Here is a 21,357-nt window from a genome sequence, read left to right on the forward strand (position 1 = left end):
ACACATACTACACCACAGAGATACACAGTCTCCTTCTATGAGTGGCTTCGGGCACCTAGCCAGCTTTGTCTTTCATTGAACGGAAGATCATCACCCGTCATGTTCCCTTATCACGTTTTGCACTCTCATTGTGGCTAAGGGAATCTGATGAAAATTTGAAACGTTAGGTCTCATCCCTGTGACATTTCCCCCCCTCAAAATGATAACTCATTTCCTCCACAAGAATTTGGACATGAATAGTGCATTTAAAAGATCATTTTTCATGTGTGTGGAAGGGCCTGCTGTACAAAAAGCTGTCTGTTTTTTGTATACATGAAATTAGTTTCCAATGTTCTTCTTCAAATTACAGTATTGTCAGGTACAATGTCAAATCCAATCCAATCCAAAAAATATTTGATATAGCGCATTTTTCTTGCGGTTACAAAGTACTGCACACACACCGCTCCACAATGTTTGGGCAACTTAAAAACAAAAGACATGAATATCTTACTTGGGAGGTTTCTCCACTGTTCTGTAGGTGTTGAATGAGAGAAGTTGCTGCTGAACGCCTTGCAACGAGTTGGCAAAGTCGCGGTCATTCAGGATCTCGACGGTCTGCCTGATCCACTTGAGGAGATCGGACGTAACCTTGTCGTACTCGGTGATGAGCTTGTCGTTGTCGATGGCGCCGTTGATGACCTTGCCGATACGCTTACCGGACACGGTCTCAGCCTTCATCTTGGAGAAGTAATGGTAGTAGGTCACCACATAGGTGATGATGGACTTCTCGTCGGGATGGTCCACAACAATATCTGTGTTAAAATAAAAACAAATGTGATGTAGAGTAATGAATACATGTAGTGCACATCGACTTCCGTCATAATTATGATATATGAATAGACCTTTAATCATTGCGATATTTATGGATAGAGAGCTTTCACTTCTCAGAATTTTTTTTTTTTAAAGAGATACATGAAAAAAAAGATTCTTGATTCAAAATTAACTTATTAATCAGTAAGTTTAACTGAATTCTTCTTAGTGGGTTTAAAACAAACATATTTTCTTTTAATACAAATAATGTATTAAAAAATTCAATACCTGTATATAGCTGTTGTGGGTTTTTCAGGAACCTGCATAGGTGATTTTGCTTATTTCTTAATGTAAAATACCAAAACAAACCTAACACCCCTAGTATGCTCAACAAAACACTAGTGTATAGCACATTAATACACAATGTAAAATTTTAAACTTTATTAATTTCCCCCAAAAGGATAATGGTTAGTGGTTTAAGACAGGTAATTGATCACCTAGCGCTAGAATAATGCAATTAGTCTTGATGCAGGCATTTGATAGTAAAACCATTATCTGAAATCTATATCCTCCACCATCTAACAAAGCACAGCTGGGAACCAATTAGTACTGGGAGGGTTGCAGCAGTAGGGCTGCTTTATGCAATGGAATTCCAAAAGAAATGGGGGATCAAATATGGAAATAGGCACATTACTGGAACACTGGTTTGTAGATAACTTTAAAAAGAAATGTTAGGTTTTACATGTGCATTATAAAGTTTGGAAAAATAGAAAGTATTAGAATCTACATTAAGCTACACTTATTTTTCCCTCTCTCCTAGTCTCTGTCCAGTTAATAGTATTATATTTATACATATTTATATTATAATAAGGAGATACACATAGAAGTCCTCTTATTCTTTATTGACCTCCAATACTCTCCACTTACAGTATGTATGGGTCTATATGCATTCAAGTAGTCTCCAGGGCAATACCAAAGCAAATGCATCTAGAACATGTAAATAAACCCCTTTCAATCCGGTGATGACTGAAGATTTTGACCTATCTACAGTGTACATGTACACACATGCTATGCATTGTACAAATTACTAACTTCATGGTACAAGTTGCCTACATGCATGTCTAGATTCTATTGCAAAATCAGAATGTAAACAAAGCTCTTTGGGGTACAAGTCTCCACTGTCTTGTGGAATTTGATGGAGGAGATTTATTGAGCTCTTAGGATGACATCCTCATGTCATCTTAGATTAAAAATGATTATGACAAATCACTGGGTGGTTATCTCCAGTAAAAGACGAAGATGAAAACAATTTAAGACCCACACAATCTGTGGAAATCATGGATTTATTGGATTGGTGATGTACATGTATAGAGCTTAAAATATATAAGCCAGACTACATTTTATGATAAATCATAGATAAATTTGATTGAGGACTTTTAAAATATCTACATTGTGAGAAATATACATTAAGATGTATACCATGAACCAAAATTTAAAGAATAAGGGATGAAATACTAGTGTAACTAGGATTCAACGTCAATGATCTAACATGTTTAAGGACCCCTCAAAGGGATGTGCTTTACATTTAGATCCAAGCACTCACCTTCAGGGTCTAGGAGCTTCATGAGCCCCAGCTTCTGTTCAGCAACATTGAAGACATTGTTGAGATTCTGAACGGGTTGTACTTTGGTCAGTTTGTTGTAGTCGATGAGGTCCGGCCTGTGCTTGTGTACAAGGGCATTGAAGGCCAGCCCATCTCGCCAGCTTGTGGTGAAGTTGCGTATGTCCACGTTGGCATAGCCGGCTGTTTTCATCTGGCACCAGAGGAGGAGGGCATCCTTAGCTGATCGTGTCTCCGTGTTGTCATCTTCAAAATGAATGTCTTGAATCTAAAGAATCACACCATGAGAAAAATGAAAAAGAAATTTAAATTTCCGTTTCTGCTTTCATATATGTACATGATTGCCTACACTTAAAAAGAAAAGTAGTAAAGATAACTGCACTATCTATTTCAGTAAAAGCTTAAACAACTACACAGGCACATGAATAGTTACGTCTGCATTTCAACCTCTTTACAACTTAATAAAAGAGAAAGGAACAAGATAAATTTCCAAGGCTCCAAATGATAGTGCGACTTACTCCAGTGAATCCATTCTTATATAAGTAAGGTGGCATAATCATGCTAGCAGGCCTTGCCTGAACTGCACCTCTGTGTTAGGAATCCTGCAGAGGCACAAGAGGCAGCGGTCCTTTCTTCTCAAGAATACATTTAAATGTGTAGGATTACTTGCTAAATACGTAAATGAGGGGTCGTAAACAGGATGGAATATTCCAACACCGTCTAAACTTAGGGTGTGATCAAAATGGTGTCTGATTTAGAAGGTTGATAAATGAACGCACCTGCGTCTCTTCGTGCCATTCTGGTACCCTCGTAGGAACATTTAATGAAATTTTTTATTTAGCATGTACTGACAATACGTAATGAGGAAAAGATCCCATGCCGAAAATTGCACCAACTTTGTTTTCTCAAGGTTCTCCGTCCTCTTCCATTTTCAAATTTATTTATTGTTATTATTTTTATCATTTTTTATTTCATTCACTTTTGTCCTTCTGTTTTATCACTCTTTAATACAGCAATACTTCCAAATTCTTACAGTTATATATAATTCAATACATCACTCTGTAAGTACACATCCCTTTTCTAATTAATTTTTTTCTCAAGTAGAATATATACACAGATATCTTTTTTAGAATAATGTAAATTGGCATACCGGTACGGTAATATGTGGTTCTCCATTCATAAAGTGTGACAAATTGCTCTAATGGTTTTGGAAACCTGCCAAAAAGACTAGATACATTTAAGTACATGTACATGTACATGGTATAGTATCATTGTACAGCAAATACCAAGTCATATGCCTGTACACATGGTACAGTCCACTCACGTGTGGGTGTTCAAACCTTAAGTTTGAATTTTGGAGCCATTATAGAGGAAGTCCCACTAATAGGTTTGTAGAGTAGGGAATAGTTTATACCCACATCCTACAGATTCTTATCATAGCCTGGCTGTTTGGAAGCAATAATTCACATTTCCTTTGGAGTTCAAAATTGTTTTTCTTCTAAAAAGTTCAGGTGGGTATACATGTACCTGTACACATCATTAGTATGTGTATACTATACGTACAGGTACAATGTATTGTACTTCTATGATGACTCATTAACTGCTAAATGTGTATACCTGTATGTATATTGTACTTGTATATTTATAAACAGACTAAAGATTTTTCTTATCCTTTTCAAAGAGCTTATAATTTCAGTCCAGGGAGCTGTACAAATACAATGTGAAAATTCCATAGAATATATTTCATGAATATTTCATTACATGTATATTTAGGATTTACTGAAAGGAGTTATTTGAAGCAGCTCTCTTTTTCAGAAAAACAGGTTGTTCACGTTCAAGCATCAAGTTGGAAAGTTTACCTTTGACCGAAATTAATTGATGTATGAGATTTTTAAAGGACTTTGTATCAAACACACGGTATTCAATGCAAAGTAAGACCAATTTTACAGTACATGAAGGCCTACAGTGTATAAGCATACATGTACTACATGTACATGTACATGGTTGTATCTTCTGTAACTATCAGAGAAATAAAGCTGGATATCTTTTGGTTTTCTCTCAGTCTACATACCCTGTACATGTACAGGCCATACTGCATAAATACTGCAATCGAGGCTTCCGCTTTAATGTTATGCACCAAGTGATGGGTGTAGTTCAATTTCATCAGCGTGGAATGCCCTAGTGCCTGTAGGCCATGCAGCTATCGATGAATAAGTCTGCATGCCACAGCAGCATTCCCTGTCAGGCAAATGGGCCTTCACCTTCACTTACTCTTGCTAGCTCACTCCCACTCTCTCTCTCTCTCTCTCTCTTCTTTTCTTTCCTTGTTAATCTCTCCTCATCTTCTTCCTTTCTTTTTATATCATTTCTGTTATGTTTTCTAACAGTTCTCATGAAGTTTTCTTAAAATTTCATAATCTCTCTTCATATCTTACCCTATCTATGACATTTATATGTTTGATTTTCAATTCTTCTTTTCCGAAACCTACCCTCCTTTCATCTCATCTTGCTACTCCTTTTTACCATCTCTCCATCCGGCCCTCCTCTACGTGTATCTTTCTGTCTGTTTCTAACATCCATTTCTTCCCCCCCCCCTCCCCTTTTCTCCACCTTCCCATCTTACAACCCATTTTCCAATACATTGAATGCTACGCAGCATCAACCTTCTCGGCGCCTCATCAAAGCCTGAGCCATCATATTGCTTCAGACTGGGCTTGGCCGCTAGTGCATTTCTGATGCAGAATTAATGCATCAAATAAGCACTCTCGATGTGTTATTCCAATTATGGGCCCTAACTCACCTTGAATGTCAGTTATCACTCAGTTTGGCCCCATTGGCAAATTTGTAAATGGAATACGGTGTACAATTGATAGGAAACACAATTGAACTTGTTCACTTTGTTACGAGGGACTTTTCAAATACATGTAGATGCATTTGCCCCACAGGGGATTGTCAGCAATATAGCTTCCTCTCAAAGTTTGTTTATGTGCATTTTTTTCTTCTTTTCTTTTCATTTACCATAATCAATTTTGTTATGGATGCTCAAATTTTTTCGTCTGTACATGTACTGTATATTGGACGAGAGCATAAATCTTTTCATTCTTTCAATCACTCTTCAGAATCCATTTGTTCATTGGAAGTATGAATTTAACTGAAATTTTGTCACAGCGCATCGTCATTACACGTCAAAGCAATGGTAAACACATCATGTAAAACAACCATCTCACCGTCACATTCCTAGACCTTACTGAAATAGAATGCGTAACTATTTATGACTGTGAACTTGAATTAACATGTAATCACTATACCATCTCCTCCCTGAAGGGAAGCACATTCCTAGTGCTGCATTCTGCCATGCAGCCAATAGAAAGGTCATGTTTATAAACCCTATCTGTCATTCACATGGTACAGTTACATTAAACGTGAGACTGTGGATTCAGCAATGTTACAACTGAAACCAACCGCATCTATTCAAGTTACAGATGTTGCAAGACCCCACCTATAACATAGACTTGGCGACACAAATTCTAGGGAAAATCGGTCATGCTCATTACACTTCCATGAGACCAAATAATTTTTTTCTCCCTATTTCATGTAAGATTTGTCTTTCTTTTTTCAATCAAGGAGAGAATAAGCCCAGTTTGTTCTCACTTTTTCATTTCTATTTTCAGAATTGTAACTATTACGGATAGATTTTCTTTGAATCAAAACTTGTTTTGTGAAAGGTAAACTCTGGTAGCAGTCTCTGTAACTACTATCAAATACGTGTACTTTAAGTTTGTAGAATGGACACCAGAACTCAACATGTGTAGTTGTCTTAATCCTGCCAGGCAAGTTCAATGTGCTGCCTTTGTGGGAACTGAATAGTTTTAGTTTCACTATTTTTCAAGATGTTTTGTACAGTCATTGTTTAGGACCACCAAAAATTGAATAAAAAAAGCCTTAACCAGCTTTATAGCTGGCAAAACAAAGAAAAGAGTTAGACAAGAGCTCTGGACCGATCATGGAAATGGGAAATAGTCTCCAGAACTGTCACAGTGCGCCCTTTCCAATTTGTAGAAACATGGTATAGTGGACACCTACCTGGAATCTAAGGATGATGGTCCAGATGAGACCGAGGGTCAATCTGTGGTTGCTATCTACGATGTCATGGGATCCCATGTTCTCTAAATGTACTCGCTTCTCTTTCAGGAATTGCAGGGCCTTGTCTACGTTCTCTAAACAGTGAATGCGCATCTTGCCTTTCGTGGGTTTGGGCTGCAAAGAACAACAGAGTGATAAGTGTTAAAATGGTTTGTCATCTGTACTGGCTTGAAGGTAAACATACTGTAAAAAAATGTTTCAAAAAGCTCAGTAAAGAGTACTCGTGAACAATTTTCCATCCTTTTAACCAAACAACAGATACATTTATATTTGAATTGGAACATCTGACAATCAAAATTACATACATTTGTACGACATGAACATTCTTTACTCTCATGTTTATTTTGCCTGATGTCTTCTACCAGTCACACTACCAACCGACTCCACTCTGACTCCAAACCGACCGATTCCTGGACATTCGTGGAAATGTAATATTTTCTCTGGTCTGGCGTTAGTTTGGTGTCGGTCTCATGCATGTACACCCTGTACAGGTGTGACTGGTGTATTACAGAGGTGCAATGCAATTTTTTGAATTGCATTGTAGATCAGAATACATTCAAGAACATGCCAACATTCACTTTATATGTAAAATAACTGGAAGTCCAAGCAGACTTTATTTTTCTTTCATTTCTGTAGTACATGTACATGTACGCCTTTATAATCTTTCAAACGTACAACCTGTAATGCTGAAAGTCTTTTTTTTTAAAAACATTATACCTCAGATGGAACCACTTGACTCAACCAACAATATTTCAATTGCATTTGGCATTTTAATCATACAAAATTAAACAGTGAAGTGAGAGTGCTCCTACGTTTTATACAGAGTATTGGTAAGGGAGGAAAAACTGGTGACAACTAAGGCACATTATTTTTTGAAGTTTTATACAATGTATGAATAAAAATAGATTTGAATCATATTTTGTGTTTGCTTGGCCAAAAAACTATATACATGTAGATTCCACATAAGTAAATTAAGTCTGTGATTTCAAAAACTTGGTCCAATGTTTGACTTGAAGGTCTATTTATGCACCATTGTGTTGGCATATTGGGGTTCTTCATGTACATGGTTGAGGGTGTAGTGAGGTATGGCTGTAAAGAAGGCTCAATTAACATTATAAGAAGCAAACTTCCACCTACCGGTATATTTATTTAAAAAAATACACAACAGAGCATACAAATATTTTATGCAAATTGTTTGTTTCTTTGTTTACTTTTGGAACAGAATAAGAACATATTCATTGACTACTGAAAACATACATTGTACTAGAATATTATGAGGATATTTAAAACTGATAAATAAATGAAATGAGCATGGCGAGTTGAAGACAAAGAGGAAAAACTACATGTACAGTAAGTATCACAGTCGATGAATGCAGACACTCCAAGGGTACCTCCCTGCATGCATAATGTTTCATACAGTAGTTCTCCAGTCAATAAAAGATCGAAGGTTACCAACTGAATGAATGCAACTACCCTGCCCTGGGAAAGCAGATTCAAAGTTTGAAACACATGGCTGCTCACATACAATAGTCTCGATTTATTCTTTTTTTTTTTCCATCAATACCAACCCTACCCATTTTTCTATTGGTAGTGGTTGACACATAATGTGATCACATGTTGAATGGTAAATGCAGAGTAGACATCTGCACACACCATTCTCTTGCCACGTTTCAGTGCACGTTGATGACTCATGCAATTGCAAACAGTGAAGATGCTAGGCTTGGTCACACTCTGTTGGGGTCTTGGTAAGACCTGGCAGCAGGCCTGCATGCATACTCTCTAGTGCGTGGGAGGTGGCTGCTTGTATAGGCCAGCATGATTATGCCATAAATTGTTGTCTCATTGAACTACATGTATGTATTTAAGATTTTAGTTGTGTAGGCCTACATGACACATGCACTAGGCCATAAACTGTCATAGATAGAAGACTGTACAGATCCCAATATGGACAATTTAATACAGATACAACATGTAGGGAGACATGCAGTATTAATATCCTAATATGTGTGTGATATTGATAATGCATACATGTACGTGTCATGTAGTGACTTAATAAAGAATTAGCATTTCAAAGTCTAAATACAGTGTTAGTCATTCAATGATGAACACATTTTCTTTGTTATCTTGGATCAAATATTGCCTGCACCTTGAACAATTTATCATCTTTGTTAAGTGTACTTCAAGCAACATCCCCCTTAAAACTCACCTCAAATGATATTTCGCGCGAGAATAGAACATGTGACAGACAGTTCAAAGTTCTCAATCGATCAATACATTTATACTACTTGCTTTGAAATAACAGGCAATTAATGTACTGTACATGTATATGAAAATATGATTTGTATGCATTACAATGCGAACATTTAATTTGTTGTATAGTTCGTTATTGCGATCTTCTACTCATATACTATTTTGTCTTCTTTTCCTTGTCATGTTCCAAATGTTAACATTTTTCAATCAGAAAATCTTTTTCTTGTGATCACCGTTAATTTAAAAGAAAAACATATTAGCATAAAGAACCAGGAGAAATTGGTCCTGTACATGTGCGTAACAGTGTGCAGTCTTAATATTTTCTTTTTTTGAACAGTATTGTGGACATGTACAGTATACCTGCATAGAACTACAATGTATGTAGAAGTTTCACACTGTCTTCTTATAAAATATTCATTACCATGTAACTTAACTTAAGTTTGTTCATTTCAATAATATTTTTCTAAAATCTCCTGAATTATCAGCAAAAGTCTACATGTACAATGTACATACTGTACTAGTACAATGTATAAATTACATGGCTCATAATCCAAATTTGGTTTAAAACAACATTATGTACAGTTTCATACATGTATGTATGTACAGTATCTAGGGATGTTGACAAAATAAAATTTGATTATTAAATTGACTTCCTTTTCTGTTGGGGGGGGGGGGATAATTACAATTAAACAAAATATATGTATGTAAAGCAACTAATGTTCTTGCACTCATTCCATAAAATGATAGGTATCAACTATCAACTGAACCAATTATTGTACATGTATGTCACTCCTAAGGCCTATATTTATAAAATGACTATTATTCCTCCATCTTTGGTTATTCATGTGATAATCTGAAATGATAACTTTACTTACAATCTCCATCTCAATTCTCATATCAAACATGCCACATACATGTACATGTATTTTTATCATAACTGAATATACACATTGAAGAAACATTATTCTATGCTTCATATTGTTAATAAATGTATGTACAATGTATATCCAATAACCCTGTGCATGTAAAGCTATGTGTAGTTGATATGATCCAACTACATATACATACAGTACATATATCTATAGGCCTACTCTGGAGGTCATGCATTCCCTCTCTGCAGAGAGAGAGAGAGAGCTTTCACTCTCAGCAGCATACTACAGTATGTTGTACATGTACATACTGCAGTGTGCCTGGATGACAGACACACCCTTTTGGTTGCAGCAAGAGCAGTGTTATTGAGCAACACATAATAAGCCACTGTGTGTGTGCACAGATGTATGCCTGGTATAGAAGGATGCCTTTGGCTTTACGTTGGTTGCGTACAGGGATGAGGATCTTATAATATGAGAGGATTAAACTGCAGTACCAATACATACACCATTGCTGCTACAAATGTATAATCATGATCTTTATGAAACATATAATTATAAACATGTGTACATTGTATATAAAATACAGAGTTAAATTCTGAATACAGACATCATAATTTTTGTTTACAAAGGACAGTTTCCAATATCCATTCATTTTGCATACATTACAATACATGTACAGGAGTATAACACAGACTTGTTTAACCAAATTTTATAGGTCAGTCTATCTTTCAATAATTCAATCCATGCATACATGTACAGTACAGAGATTATTGTGTAGATCATTATTTCAAATGAGAAATATATGAGTTTCTGCCGTTTTGTCAACAGATACACTGTAAGTATTCCTGAAATTCAACATTATTTTCTACAAATAATTAAAAAAAACAATATTCCTTATAAAATAGGAAACATTTCTTTGCTTTGTGTGAAAAATTGCTTCTCTTGTTTTAGATATTGGTAAACCTAGAAATGTCCATGTTCACCATGTAGTACAATCTGCATTCAAACAATTTTGACATAACAGTTTTTAGTAAAGGCTCTTTGAAGGAGAGCATTTACAAATTCAAACAAATATTTGTTACATTTGTCACAAACTGCCCTGGTTTATTCAAAAATGAATTTAAAGGGTGCATACAAGTATTCAAACAGGTGTACATGCATGTACACATGTTTTGTATTCCATTACATGTACATGAGGTCCCATGTATGATGTAACCCTGTAACCGATAATCGCAGATCAATGGAAAATGATCAGAAGAAAAAGAAAAGAAATCAAATACTACAAAACATGCACATCTGGGATCGTTTTGTCATTTGGAGTTGTTGTAGACCATGTTTGTTGATATTAATTGCCTTTTCATGACTTTGAAATTAATAATATTAGTCTAGGAGAAGAGGCAAAACATGGGAGACACCATTTTGGATTATAATGTAGGCACACATTTTATTTTTTTTCCTCCAAAATGGTGGCTCGCATGTTTTGCCTCTTCTGTTAGAAGAAATCAAGATCTTTGCTACATACATGTATGTATACATGTATGATATGTAGGAATTTCAAGCATGACATACATTCTCAATTATACCAACAAAACTTTTTGATAGCTTTAAGCAAGCCTACTTACCAGTTTGTCTCCTGATAAAACTTCTAGGAGCTTGATTAGCATACGTCCATCGTATAAATCCGTATATAGATCCACAATGCGACATCCCACTCTTTGTAAATGTGAGTTCACCCATTTTGTGAATGTTTTCTTCTGCACCATTTCACGCTCATCTGTGTCAAGAAATAAGAATATTCATTACAAACCTAGTAAAGACATAAGCATGGCAAATACATAGTGCACATACTGTACTATTAATAACATGTATTCACATACAGTGTATGTATGCATACATTTCATTTAAAGAAAAAAAGGTGCACACAGTTTGTTCATAAATCATGAAAATGTTCCTTTATGTGTACACTGTACAGGGTGTACAGGTGTACAGGGTGTATGTACATTTAAGTACAATGATTTTGTATCTTTTATTTTCACTGACTGAATAATCATCACTACTGTACATGTATAATACTGTTCAAGAAACCAAAGAAACTGCAAATCAGCACAAATTGGTAAATAAAAACTTTGATTCTATATGTACATGGAGTTGGTTTATAAAATACAAGTTTAAAATATATGCCCTAGTCACTTCTGCACATTGCTCAGTTTCCTTTCCAACGATTACTTGAAAATTTCTCTTCATACCTGCAAGCGCTCTGATTCGAGAACGCTCAAACAGCTTGGCTCCTCCATCATCCAACGCAGCGTCTTCATTGTTGTCATACTTGACGCCATTGTTTTCCATTTCCAACGACATGGCTCAGAGCCTATGTCTTCCTACTCCTGCAAGAAAGCAAAGGACAAAATATTGTGAAATTATTAATCAAGCTCAACAAATTACTCAAAACAGGACTTCACGCTAACATTTTTGGAAGGGGGTCAAAAGTTAACTTTTTTACTGTTATGATGTACCGGTATGTAAAAAGTTACTGAAAACTTTAAAAATGTTGGGGCCGAAAAAATATTTTGGGCGCCTACCAGTTAGTGTTGAACCCTGCTTCATACATTTTGATCCATACAAATGCCCAAGACAACTGTGTTTATAGCCAATGAAAAATACATGTTAGACATAATCAAATTTAGTATATAAAATTTAAGATATCCAAGAAGTTAATTTTGACATGTGAAATTAAAAAGGTAAAGTCAAGGTTGACAAATGCAACACAATACTATAGTGCACTATATCTGATGTGTAGCAATACACTGTATACCTTGCATTTAATGATCTACTGATAAATACCAATTTCATTTTTTTTTTAATTTGTCAAGTGTTATTCCAAATTAATTTTATGCTCTTCAGAGATAGTCTACATTTTTGTTAAGGTGGTCAGTTTGAACTATTACATTAGTTACATTATCAAACAACAGTGACAATTATTTTCCTTTTTCAAATACTAGTATCATGAAGTTGTACATACTGTAGAAGGTAATCCTAATTGGGATCCTAATTTGGGTAACTGCTCATGCATGAGAAGCAGGTATACATGTACATGTACATGACATCACTGATATTTCTGTTACTGATTCAAGAATACATCACAGCATGTTTCACACAGACAAATACTTATAAGATGGGTAATATGGCTTCGGTGTAGTATAATCTGCAACCTTGTACACAGTCCTGAACACTTGACCAGGTGCCACTGACTCACCCTCTATGCCATCAACCCTTCTACACAAGTATGCAATGTCCTTAAAGACTGAGGTCTTGTAATTCCAACCCACTGATTCACATTTGTGACTTTTGGCCTTCAAATTTCAATGACTAGTTCCACAATCTTAAAGACAAATACAGCCTTCGCTGGCTCTAGGGTAAATAAAGACAAAGATCTGTTTGCCCAACGAACTCCTACGAGTTTGATTCAGAAAAAAAGAAAGAAAGAAAGAAAGAAAGAATAGGAACAACTTCTGATTAGTCATTTGTTCAGACATCACATTTTAAATACACACTGTGCATCATATACAATTAACATGCACACCCTAACAAGGCTAACATTAACGATTAACCTGAATCCTTGACCTACAGTGTAAATGTAATCTTATCCTGATGCGTGGTCATTTTTAATAGGGAGTAAAACAAACAGCACATTTGTCAAACCATGGACCTACTTGTAGTAGGTCCATGGTCAAACAACCAAAAAAGGCCTACATATAAATAATCCAGTGTCATTACTGTGGAATCTGGATTAGGCATGTTTGTATGGCTGAACCTTCAAAAAGGGGGTTGGGCTAACTTGGCACTCTAGAGGGCAAACTCAGCTTCACTCGGTTGAAAACTGAAGTGCAAGCTGTACACTAAATCTCTACATACAGGTGTATTACTATATACTAATTATATTACTAATACTATTTTACACATTCCTATCAAATAATCCAAACTTTTCCATCTTCTAGAAGACATATTTTCAAAAGCAAAAATGTATGCATTTGCGATTGATTCAGCTCTCTTGTTTAAATTAGCCATGATATGCTGCCAGTCCAAGTTCTCCCTAGTGCCAAGTTAGCCTTGATCCTTCACAAGTTACATGTACACGTGCGCCAACATCAAGAAAATACCTATTTGACATGTACACATGTACTTCAGAGACTGATCTTGTACTATGTACATGTAGGTAGGTTAAGATCTTTTCTTCATAACTCTTCTTAACTTCATAAATTTACTACAGATCAATTCAAAGCATTACAGAATAACATTTTCAGTGAACTTACCATTTAGAAAAAAGAATTTCATAAACTTTTTTTTTTAATGTGCAAAAATGATACATTATAAGGTACTTTTACAACAGTTACATGTAAGTTTTCTATCAACAAATAATAAAACATTGTATTCAAATAGCTGGACATGTTGTTCCAAAACAATAGGATGAACAGTTGATGACTATTTGATAAGACAAAAAATGTCTCATATCAGTTAATACATCTTACTGATCTTAGTCTAGCATTAATTTGAAGATTTTTTCATTAACATGTCTTGATGATATTCTAAATTAAATATAGAAAATCAGCCTATTCTTTTGGGGGTAACTTTCCATTGAAACTATGCCTTTACCAAATCCTCTGTCTAGGAGGTGATCATCAAAAGACAAAATGTTACAAAAACTCCTCTAAGCAGACATATTTTTGATGTCTAGGAATTGACCTACAAAAAGTACAATATACAATGACGTAGTTTTGGTTCATATCCCAAAATAGAGGATCTACACATTTGTTTTCTTTCTAATTGGGTTATCAACCAATATCAGAAATTCATTTGATATTGCAAAATCAAAGAAATCATTAAAGATACCAAAGAAAAAGGCTTTATTAATACTAGATCCTATAAGCCCTTAAGAAATTCATGCAAAAATATGCACACAGTAGCTTGATGTAGCCTTAAGGGCTCTCTCGAAATGTTTTTTTAATGATATTATTCGAGAGAGCCTTAAACGGCTCCCATACCCCTGCACGGAGAGGCATGTAAACAAAACTCAAAAGTGGTCCAAAATCACACTTTCGCGCACCCGACCAATATTGGACAGTGGCTTTGATAAATTTTGTCCGAGTTTTGGTCTTAATTAGCGCTTTAATTTCAAAATCGGATCTAAAAATAACAAAATAAGAGCAATTTTCTTACCAGACCGATACAGCTCAGCTCCCTTTTCACGTGTACCGTGTGAATTCACGATGTCTACACAATGGTGATGACCTCTGACTAGCACTTCGTAAATGTGCTGCTTCCGTATAATGCGCTGAATAACACTCATACAGCGCATTATACGGAAGCAGCACAATTTACCCACAATTACGGAAGTGCCAGTCAGAGGTCATCACCATTGTGTAGACATCGTGAATTCACACGGTACACGTGAAAAGGGAGCTGAGCTGTATCGGTCTGGTAAGAAAATTGCTCTTATTTTGTTATTTTTAGATCCGATTTTGAAATTAAAGCGCTAATTAAGACCAAAACTCGGACAAAATTTATCAAAGCCACTGTCCAATATTGGTCGGGTGCGCGAAAGTGTGATTTTGGACCACTTTTGAGTTTTGTTTACATGCCTCTCCGTGCAGGGGTATGGGAGCCGTTTAAGGCTCTCTCGAATAATATCATTAAAAAAACATTTCGAGAGAGCCCTTAAGGCTAAGCTTGATGTACAGTGTAGGCCTAGTTGATAGATCTAGGCCTACCTGTAGCATATGTTTGTATCTATTTATCCATTGTAAAATGTACACAATATAAAGGCAAATGGCAGTGGACCACTTTGAAACTGCATTTAGCTTGACCTTCTCCTTGAATCAACATATTATTAAAGAAAATAAACTGTCTAGACCCTTAATTGATTACTAAGAGTAAGACATGTTTTAAATAATAAATTTGTGCAAACTATTGGTAGACCTATTGCAATGTGACAATGACAACTTGATTAAGTGATTAATCTGAACAAGAGATTCACATTTAGATCTACTTAGAGTTGGCTTTACAATAAAACATAGAAACATGGCAAAAGATGCTAAATATATGATACTCATTCAGTTGCTTCAATCTCGACCTTTCCCACAAGATCTCTCCCTTTTCGACTCTGAACCACACACACAGGATTACATGCACGAAGCATCACCACACACACGTTGATTGTGTACCGTTAGGTCTCCCGTTACGTCTGGCTGCTTACTCTCCTATTCAACACCTACATTGGCTGCACGTAGAAGATGCACACGCCCGAAACATGTAACGGAAACATTACAGAGATCCCTTTCTTTTAGGAAAAATCATACAATCTCACCTTAGTCCAAAATAGCTTGGCAGTATATTCCTGCTACTAAAATCCCTAAAATCCAGCTTGATTACAGGTCCTTTAGTATTTTCCTAGGCGTTTTCATTCCACAGTACGAGATAGATCCTCAGTCGGGCCAGCCGAAACACACAACAAGCGCGCACTTACATTTTTCTTCAAATGTGCGTGCAAAATCAATGGAGAGGCGGGTTAATGCTATGGAACTATGTTTCTTGCGCATTTAAGAGGCTTGGCTCGACGAGAGCAGGAGGAAGATGCATGTTGTGTGTAGATTCCAGCTTTCAATTGCATTTACCAAACGAAAAAAGTATATATGTATTTTGCTTAAAAGTATCATGGTTGTTATTTCTTACCTTTCTTACTCTCATGTATCTAAACATTATATGATTCAGTCTAATGAATAACGTGAAACGTTTACCATAGCCACTCGAGTGAAACTCCCAAAACATACGTCCAGTAATACCACTTCGGGACCGCTTTGACCACGCCCATTTTTACCTCAAAAGGAAATTATCTTTATTTTTATTTTTTTAATAAAGTGATATCTACACTTATAATTTATGGCATACAGAATAAATAGAGGACTATAGCTGTTTTGGGGTAGAACTAATAGTCCGAGGTTTCTTATCAACAAAATGTATGCAACTTGGTGGAGAAAATATGCGATTCTTACTTCTGCACAAAACTAGATCATGGCACTGGATGAATAACTCTTGCGTTATCATAACAGTTTTAGGAAAATTGCCTTGCTTCTGATTGATGGGGCGTGACGATAGTTGACGGTAGGCCTAAATAACAATGAATGGTAAACAATATTCATGATGGTGAAAATGTTCGTATAAATTACTATAAGTATAAGTCACCCGAAACAACCAATGCCGGAGAGGTTTCCTGGTATGCAACAAAAAAGGTCTGAACTCTGAAAGTGGTATACAAAATCATCTTATGAGAGACTTAAGCTTATTAACATTATCTACTAATATAAAGAAACACTTTAAGATGAAAGTGATCATCCATTTCAATGCACAATCATATTGCTAGTGCCCCTCCCTCCCATGTGACTAGCAAACTGACTTGTTATACAACCGTCATAATAATGAACCCAAACCTTTGATAGATTTCATTTTCATTACAATTTCGAAAGTCTGTCAAGTTTTGTGAAAGTTCGGCTGACACTGTCTTGATGTTTTTCCCCTTCAGAGCCCAAGTCTGGATCATGCATATTATATATGTACAGTGGCGGATTCAGCCTGAACACAAAAGTCACAAGTCTGTTTTTTTTTTTTGGTAACAGGCACTACAAAATGAATGGATAAAATACTATTACATTAATTTTCAGGTGCCCGCTTTAGGGACCTAAATTTACTACCGGGGTGCATAATAATGTACAAAGAGGGATGCATTTTATTGACCGGGTGCATGTCCCTTGCAACCCCTTGGGTCCACCTCTGATTAAATATGAGAAGGTTAGGTTTCCACTTTGCCCCGTCTTCCCGTAATCTATCGTGAATTTCAGTAGGTTTTGATATCTAATTTTCCCCTTTTTTGTGGTAGAAAATTGAACATGTATGACACCTTGAATGTCAAGATCTTTCACGACTAGACTATCTATATTTAGATATATAAACCCAGTCACCCACTATATCTACAAGGGGAGTATTCATCTCTTGTTCGTTTTTTGTTCAATGGATGAAGACGGTATTACGTAATTCAGTGATTGATGAGATCCAAACACGGCTGTTCTTAATCCCTAATGATGACATAAATCTCTTGACGTCATCACCTCAACCCCTGCACGCGCCATAAAGAGACTGCAATGTCTTTGATCATAAAAATAAATCACTGAACATTAAGCACATGCATATAGAAAAGCCTGGGTACATTAATGTGAAGAAAAACCAGTGATATAAACGGGTAAACCAGGATAAGGATAATATTAGATTAAATTAATTACATAAACGAAATGTATTGTTTATCGAAATTCAGCATAGTTTGCAAGAAAGTTTGAAGAAGAATAATTGAGCCGGGCTATACGAAGGTAGATATTTTAATGAATTTTCAGGATGATTTTTCTCCCATTAATGCCCCCCTCCACTTTTGTATTGATTATTTACACTGTTTTAAAACACGAAAATTGTGTTCTGTGATTATAACAATTATTACGTCATCATATTTTTCAAATTTTCTCCTCGATCCTCATGATGATTGTCTGATAGCGAATATGAAGAAAAAATATCATTGTTTTATGATATTTCAGTCACTGACGAGTAAGTATATGGGCATGTCATGATAACAGTAAAGTCATGAAGAGCTGCACAGTGTAGAGTCAAAAATTGTTTATAATATAACTAAAATGACAATAAAACAACAAAAAGAGTTGATAGTGGTGATGATGATAATGATGATGATGATGATGATGATGATGATGATGATGATGATGATGATGATGATGATAATGATGATTATGATGGTGATGATGATGATGATGATGATAATGAATGGAATATAAGGTATAGACTATACGAGCACTAAAATAACAATTTATTATGAAATCAAAGAAATTATGGTTCTATCTTTCATATACAATATAGGCATCCCTATCAACGCTTTGCCCATAATGTCCTCCCCCCCCCCCCCACACACACATACATCTAATATAATAATCCTTGGTTCCATGAAGCAGCTTTCAACGCCATGCAATATTGGCAAATGAAAATGTAGGTTTCCGCACATCATTTTGCCAAAAATAGAACAAAGCAGAATAATGTTTACGATTATAAATGTCAACTCTGCATGAGTTGTACGTGTTCCACTGTAATTATGATGTATCATGGTAACTGCAGCATATTTCAAACAACGTTTGACATGATTGTTTATTCAATCATAACTCACGACACCAGCAATACATCACAAAATTAATGCATTAAAAAGAGGAAAGAATCATGATCAAAATAATGGTGGTTTGTATACTGGCCACCGACACTCACGATGTCAGTTTCATGTGTGAAAGAGGTCATCTCAATTTCGTCCCAATATCATCACTTATAAAGAGGAGTCTCTATCATCCCATGAGACCATGCTTATATAATTATGATCGAGTGAGATGAAACATTCGTCTTTAATAATCAAGACAGCAATTCTATCTCTAAACGTTATTTAGGCCCATAAAAAGTTTCGATATTATCATCTTAAATTAAACAATAACAACATATTAAACCCTTAAACTCTAATAGACTTACCTCACGAAGGCAATTAAAGAAGTTTGGATTTATATTCCTAATATTAGTCTATCCAAGCAGAAACACAGAACGGATCTTCATCACCAGGGCTTCCAAGAAAATTCAAACGATATACCCCGAAGCTGCTACATTATTTTCTCGCATCTTGTTTCATCATCTCAGTCATGTCGTCTGCCAGACTCTCATTAATTTCTTCGCGACCTAAATTCATGTGTAAAAAAAAAATGTATCTCACATCCACTGGTTATTTACACTTCAGTTCTAAATTGTAATGAAGCAGAAGCCGTCTGTATGCTGTAATCCATTGGTATCATGCACTAAGACCGTGTGGTGTGTATATTGATGCGGGATGATAATGAATTTTGAAAAAAAAAAAAAAAAAGTACAAGGGAGTCTGGCGGGAGAAAAGGGCACGCGCATGCGTAATGACGGCATTCATTTACTAGCATCCGGCGACTCTCAAAGCATAGGATATTGGTATACAATGTGTGCAGATGTAGACTTCCTTTCGTTAGAGATTTGAAAGTAAATAGGAAGGGCACGCTTTCTTTGTTCCACAAAGTTAATTAGAACAACAACACCCAAATATTTCTAGAAGATGAAAAGGTGATCTCCTATTCTTTTGATATCATAAATCTCATGTTCAAAAACTTCCAAAGTTCGATATTATATAATTCTATAAAAATGTATGTAGGCCTACACCTGCTTGAAAAAGTAAATAATATACCTTTGTTTGTGAGTTTTTCATAAACGACAGGTAACGCGTGTATGACGTCACTGGGTTATTAAGAACTTCCTCAGTGGAATATTTTGAAAAACGCTATTATGGTCGAGAAAGCGGCACGGGTGTGATTTCCTATGGGGTACGACGAGACAGATAAATAAAGCAAAAAAGGGAGGGGTATCCGTACCACCATCGGGAGAGCTAGAAATACATCAGTAGCCCCCATCAATCACCTTTAATGTCATTTCAGACATGCTTAACATTCGTAGGCTACCTACAAGGCATCCAATTTAGATCATGTTTGTAGGCATATCATGACGAGAAATTTAACAGGATTTAGTCCAGCATACTAGCTTTTGTTCAACTAGTATGTTGTTTTACATAAAATTGACGCAGTTGTCCTGAAACTATTTTATATGGTAAACAATGAAGCTCAGCCATGTCAGCGGGGTTACGCCGATGATCTACGACGAGGAAGGGGTACCGGTCTTACTCGGTTGATAATATTTGAATTAACAATGCCACCGATATTTAATAAAGCGGGATGAAGCGGGAAGGGGATCCTCCATCGTATGCCTGATCATCTTCTTTTCCTGCCTTTTTTAAATCCCTAATCCATTTCCTTTTAATTTTACATGTATAACCATGTTACCATTATCTGGGGAGTCTGTGTTTTGCCTCCGTATCTACGCCACTGCCAAAGATGATAACTCCATTCTGTATCGTTCTGCCTTTCAACTCTTCGACAGCAAACAAACGTTCACAATCATAATCCACATTTTTAATTATTGAAAATTAAATTAAAATCAAGATGTAACAACCAATAGTTTTTAAATATTTTATGCACATTTGATTTCTTGCAAAATTTACTAAAGAGTCGTCAAGAAAAGATCACTACGGTTTGGGGAGAAACATCCAGACAATTATTAATAAATTGGTCTTTTTAAATGCAAATTGTAGCTTCCGCCTGTTTACACATTCCATCTTCATCTTCCCAAACATTACATTAAGTAGAGGATACAGGATTACTTTCAGTACGTTTTTGTGTGACCTCATCGGGTCACAAACCCGAGCTTCGTGGAATGTTGACAAACTTTGATCACCATGGTTACCACTACCCGCCCTGTATCATATACCAGATCTGTGGGAGAGAGAAAACGAGATGAAAAGCTTGAAATGGGATACATTACGACCCTCCAGAGACCCTACCGTGCGGACCCTGAAGCAGGGTATCCAAGGTGGAATGAGGTAACCGATGGATCTCATTTCATTGACCTTGGGTGACCCGAAGGGTCTATCCCTAGTGCCTGGTGGGACACGCCCACCTCCATCAACCACTGTCTTCA

At 36.0% G+C, this 21,357-nt stretch overlaps 1 protein-coding gene across 3 annotated transcripts in view; it reads right to left on the minus strand.

The window, feature by feature from the left end:
- Positions 1 to 19,635, minus strand: part of LOC584503 (spectrin beta chain, non-erythrocytic 1) — a 56,318-nt gene extending 36,683 nt beyond the window's left edge. For 2 of the 3 annotated variants that reach the window (XM_030998446.1, XM_030998444.1), the window contains exons 1-6: positions 16,037 to 16,190; positions 11,922 to 12,059; positions 11,298 to 11,449; positions 6,494 to 6,667; positions 2,393 to 2,678; positions 491 to 791 (exon numbers count right to left, since the gene is read on the minus strand). In XM_030998446.1, the coding sequence (XP_030854306.1) occupies positions 491 to 791; positions 2,393 to 2,678; positions 6,494 to 6,667; positions 11,298 to 11,449; positions 11,922 to 12,033 (1,025 nt within the window). In that variant the 5' untranslated portion in view covers positions 12,034 to 12,059; positions 16,037 to 16,190. Of the gene's footprint in view, positions 1 to 490; positions 792 to 2,392; positions 2,679 to 6,493; positions 6,668 to 11,297; positions 11,450 to 11,921; positions 12,060 to 16,036; positions 16,191 to 19,287 lie in introns of those variants that run through there. The other variant, XM_030998445.1, reaches the window with a different exon arrangement.
- Between the last annotated feature and the right edge of the window lie 1,722 nt (positions 19,636 to 21,357).

The sequence above is a fragment of the Strongylocentrotus purpuratus genome, unplaced genomic scaffold, assembly GCF_000002235.5.
Source record: "Strongylocentrotus purpuratus isolate Spur 01 unplaced genomic scaffold, Spur_5.0 spur5_scaffold_5, whole genome shotgun sequence".
Lineage (NCBI taxonomy): Eukaryota > Metazoa > Echinodermata > Echinoidea > Camarodonta > Strongylocentrotidae > Strongylocentrotus > Strongylocentrotus purpuratus.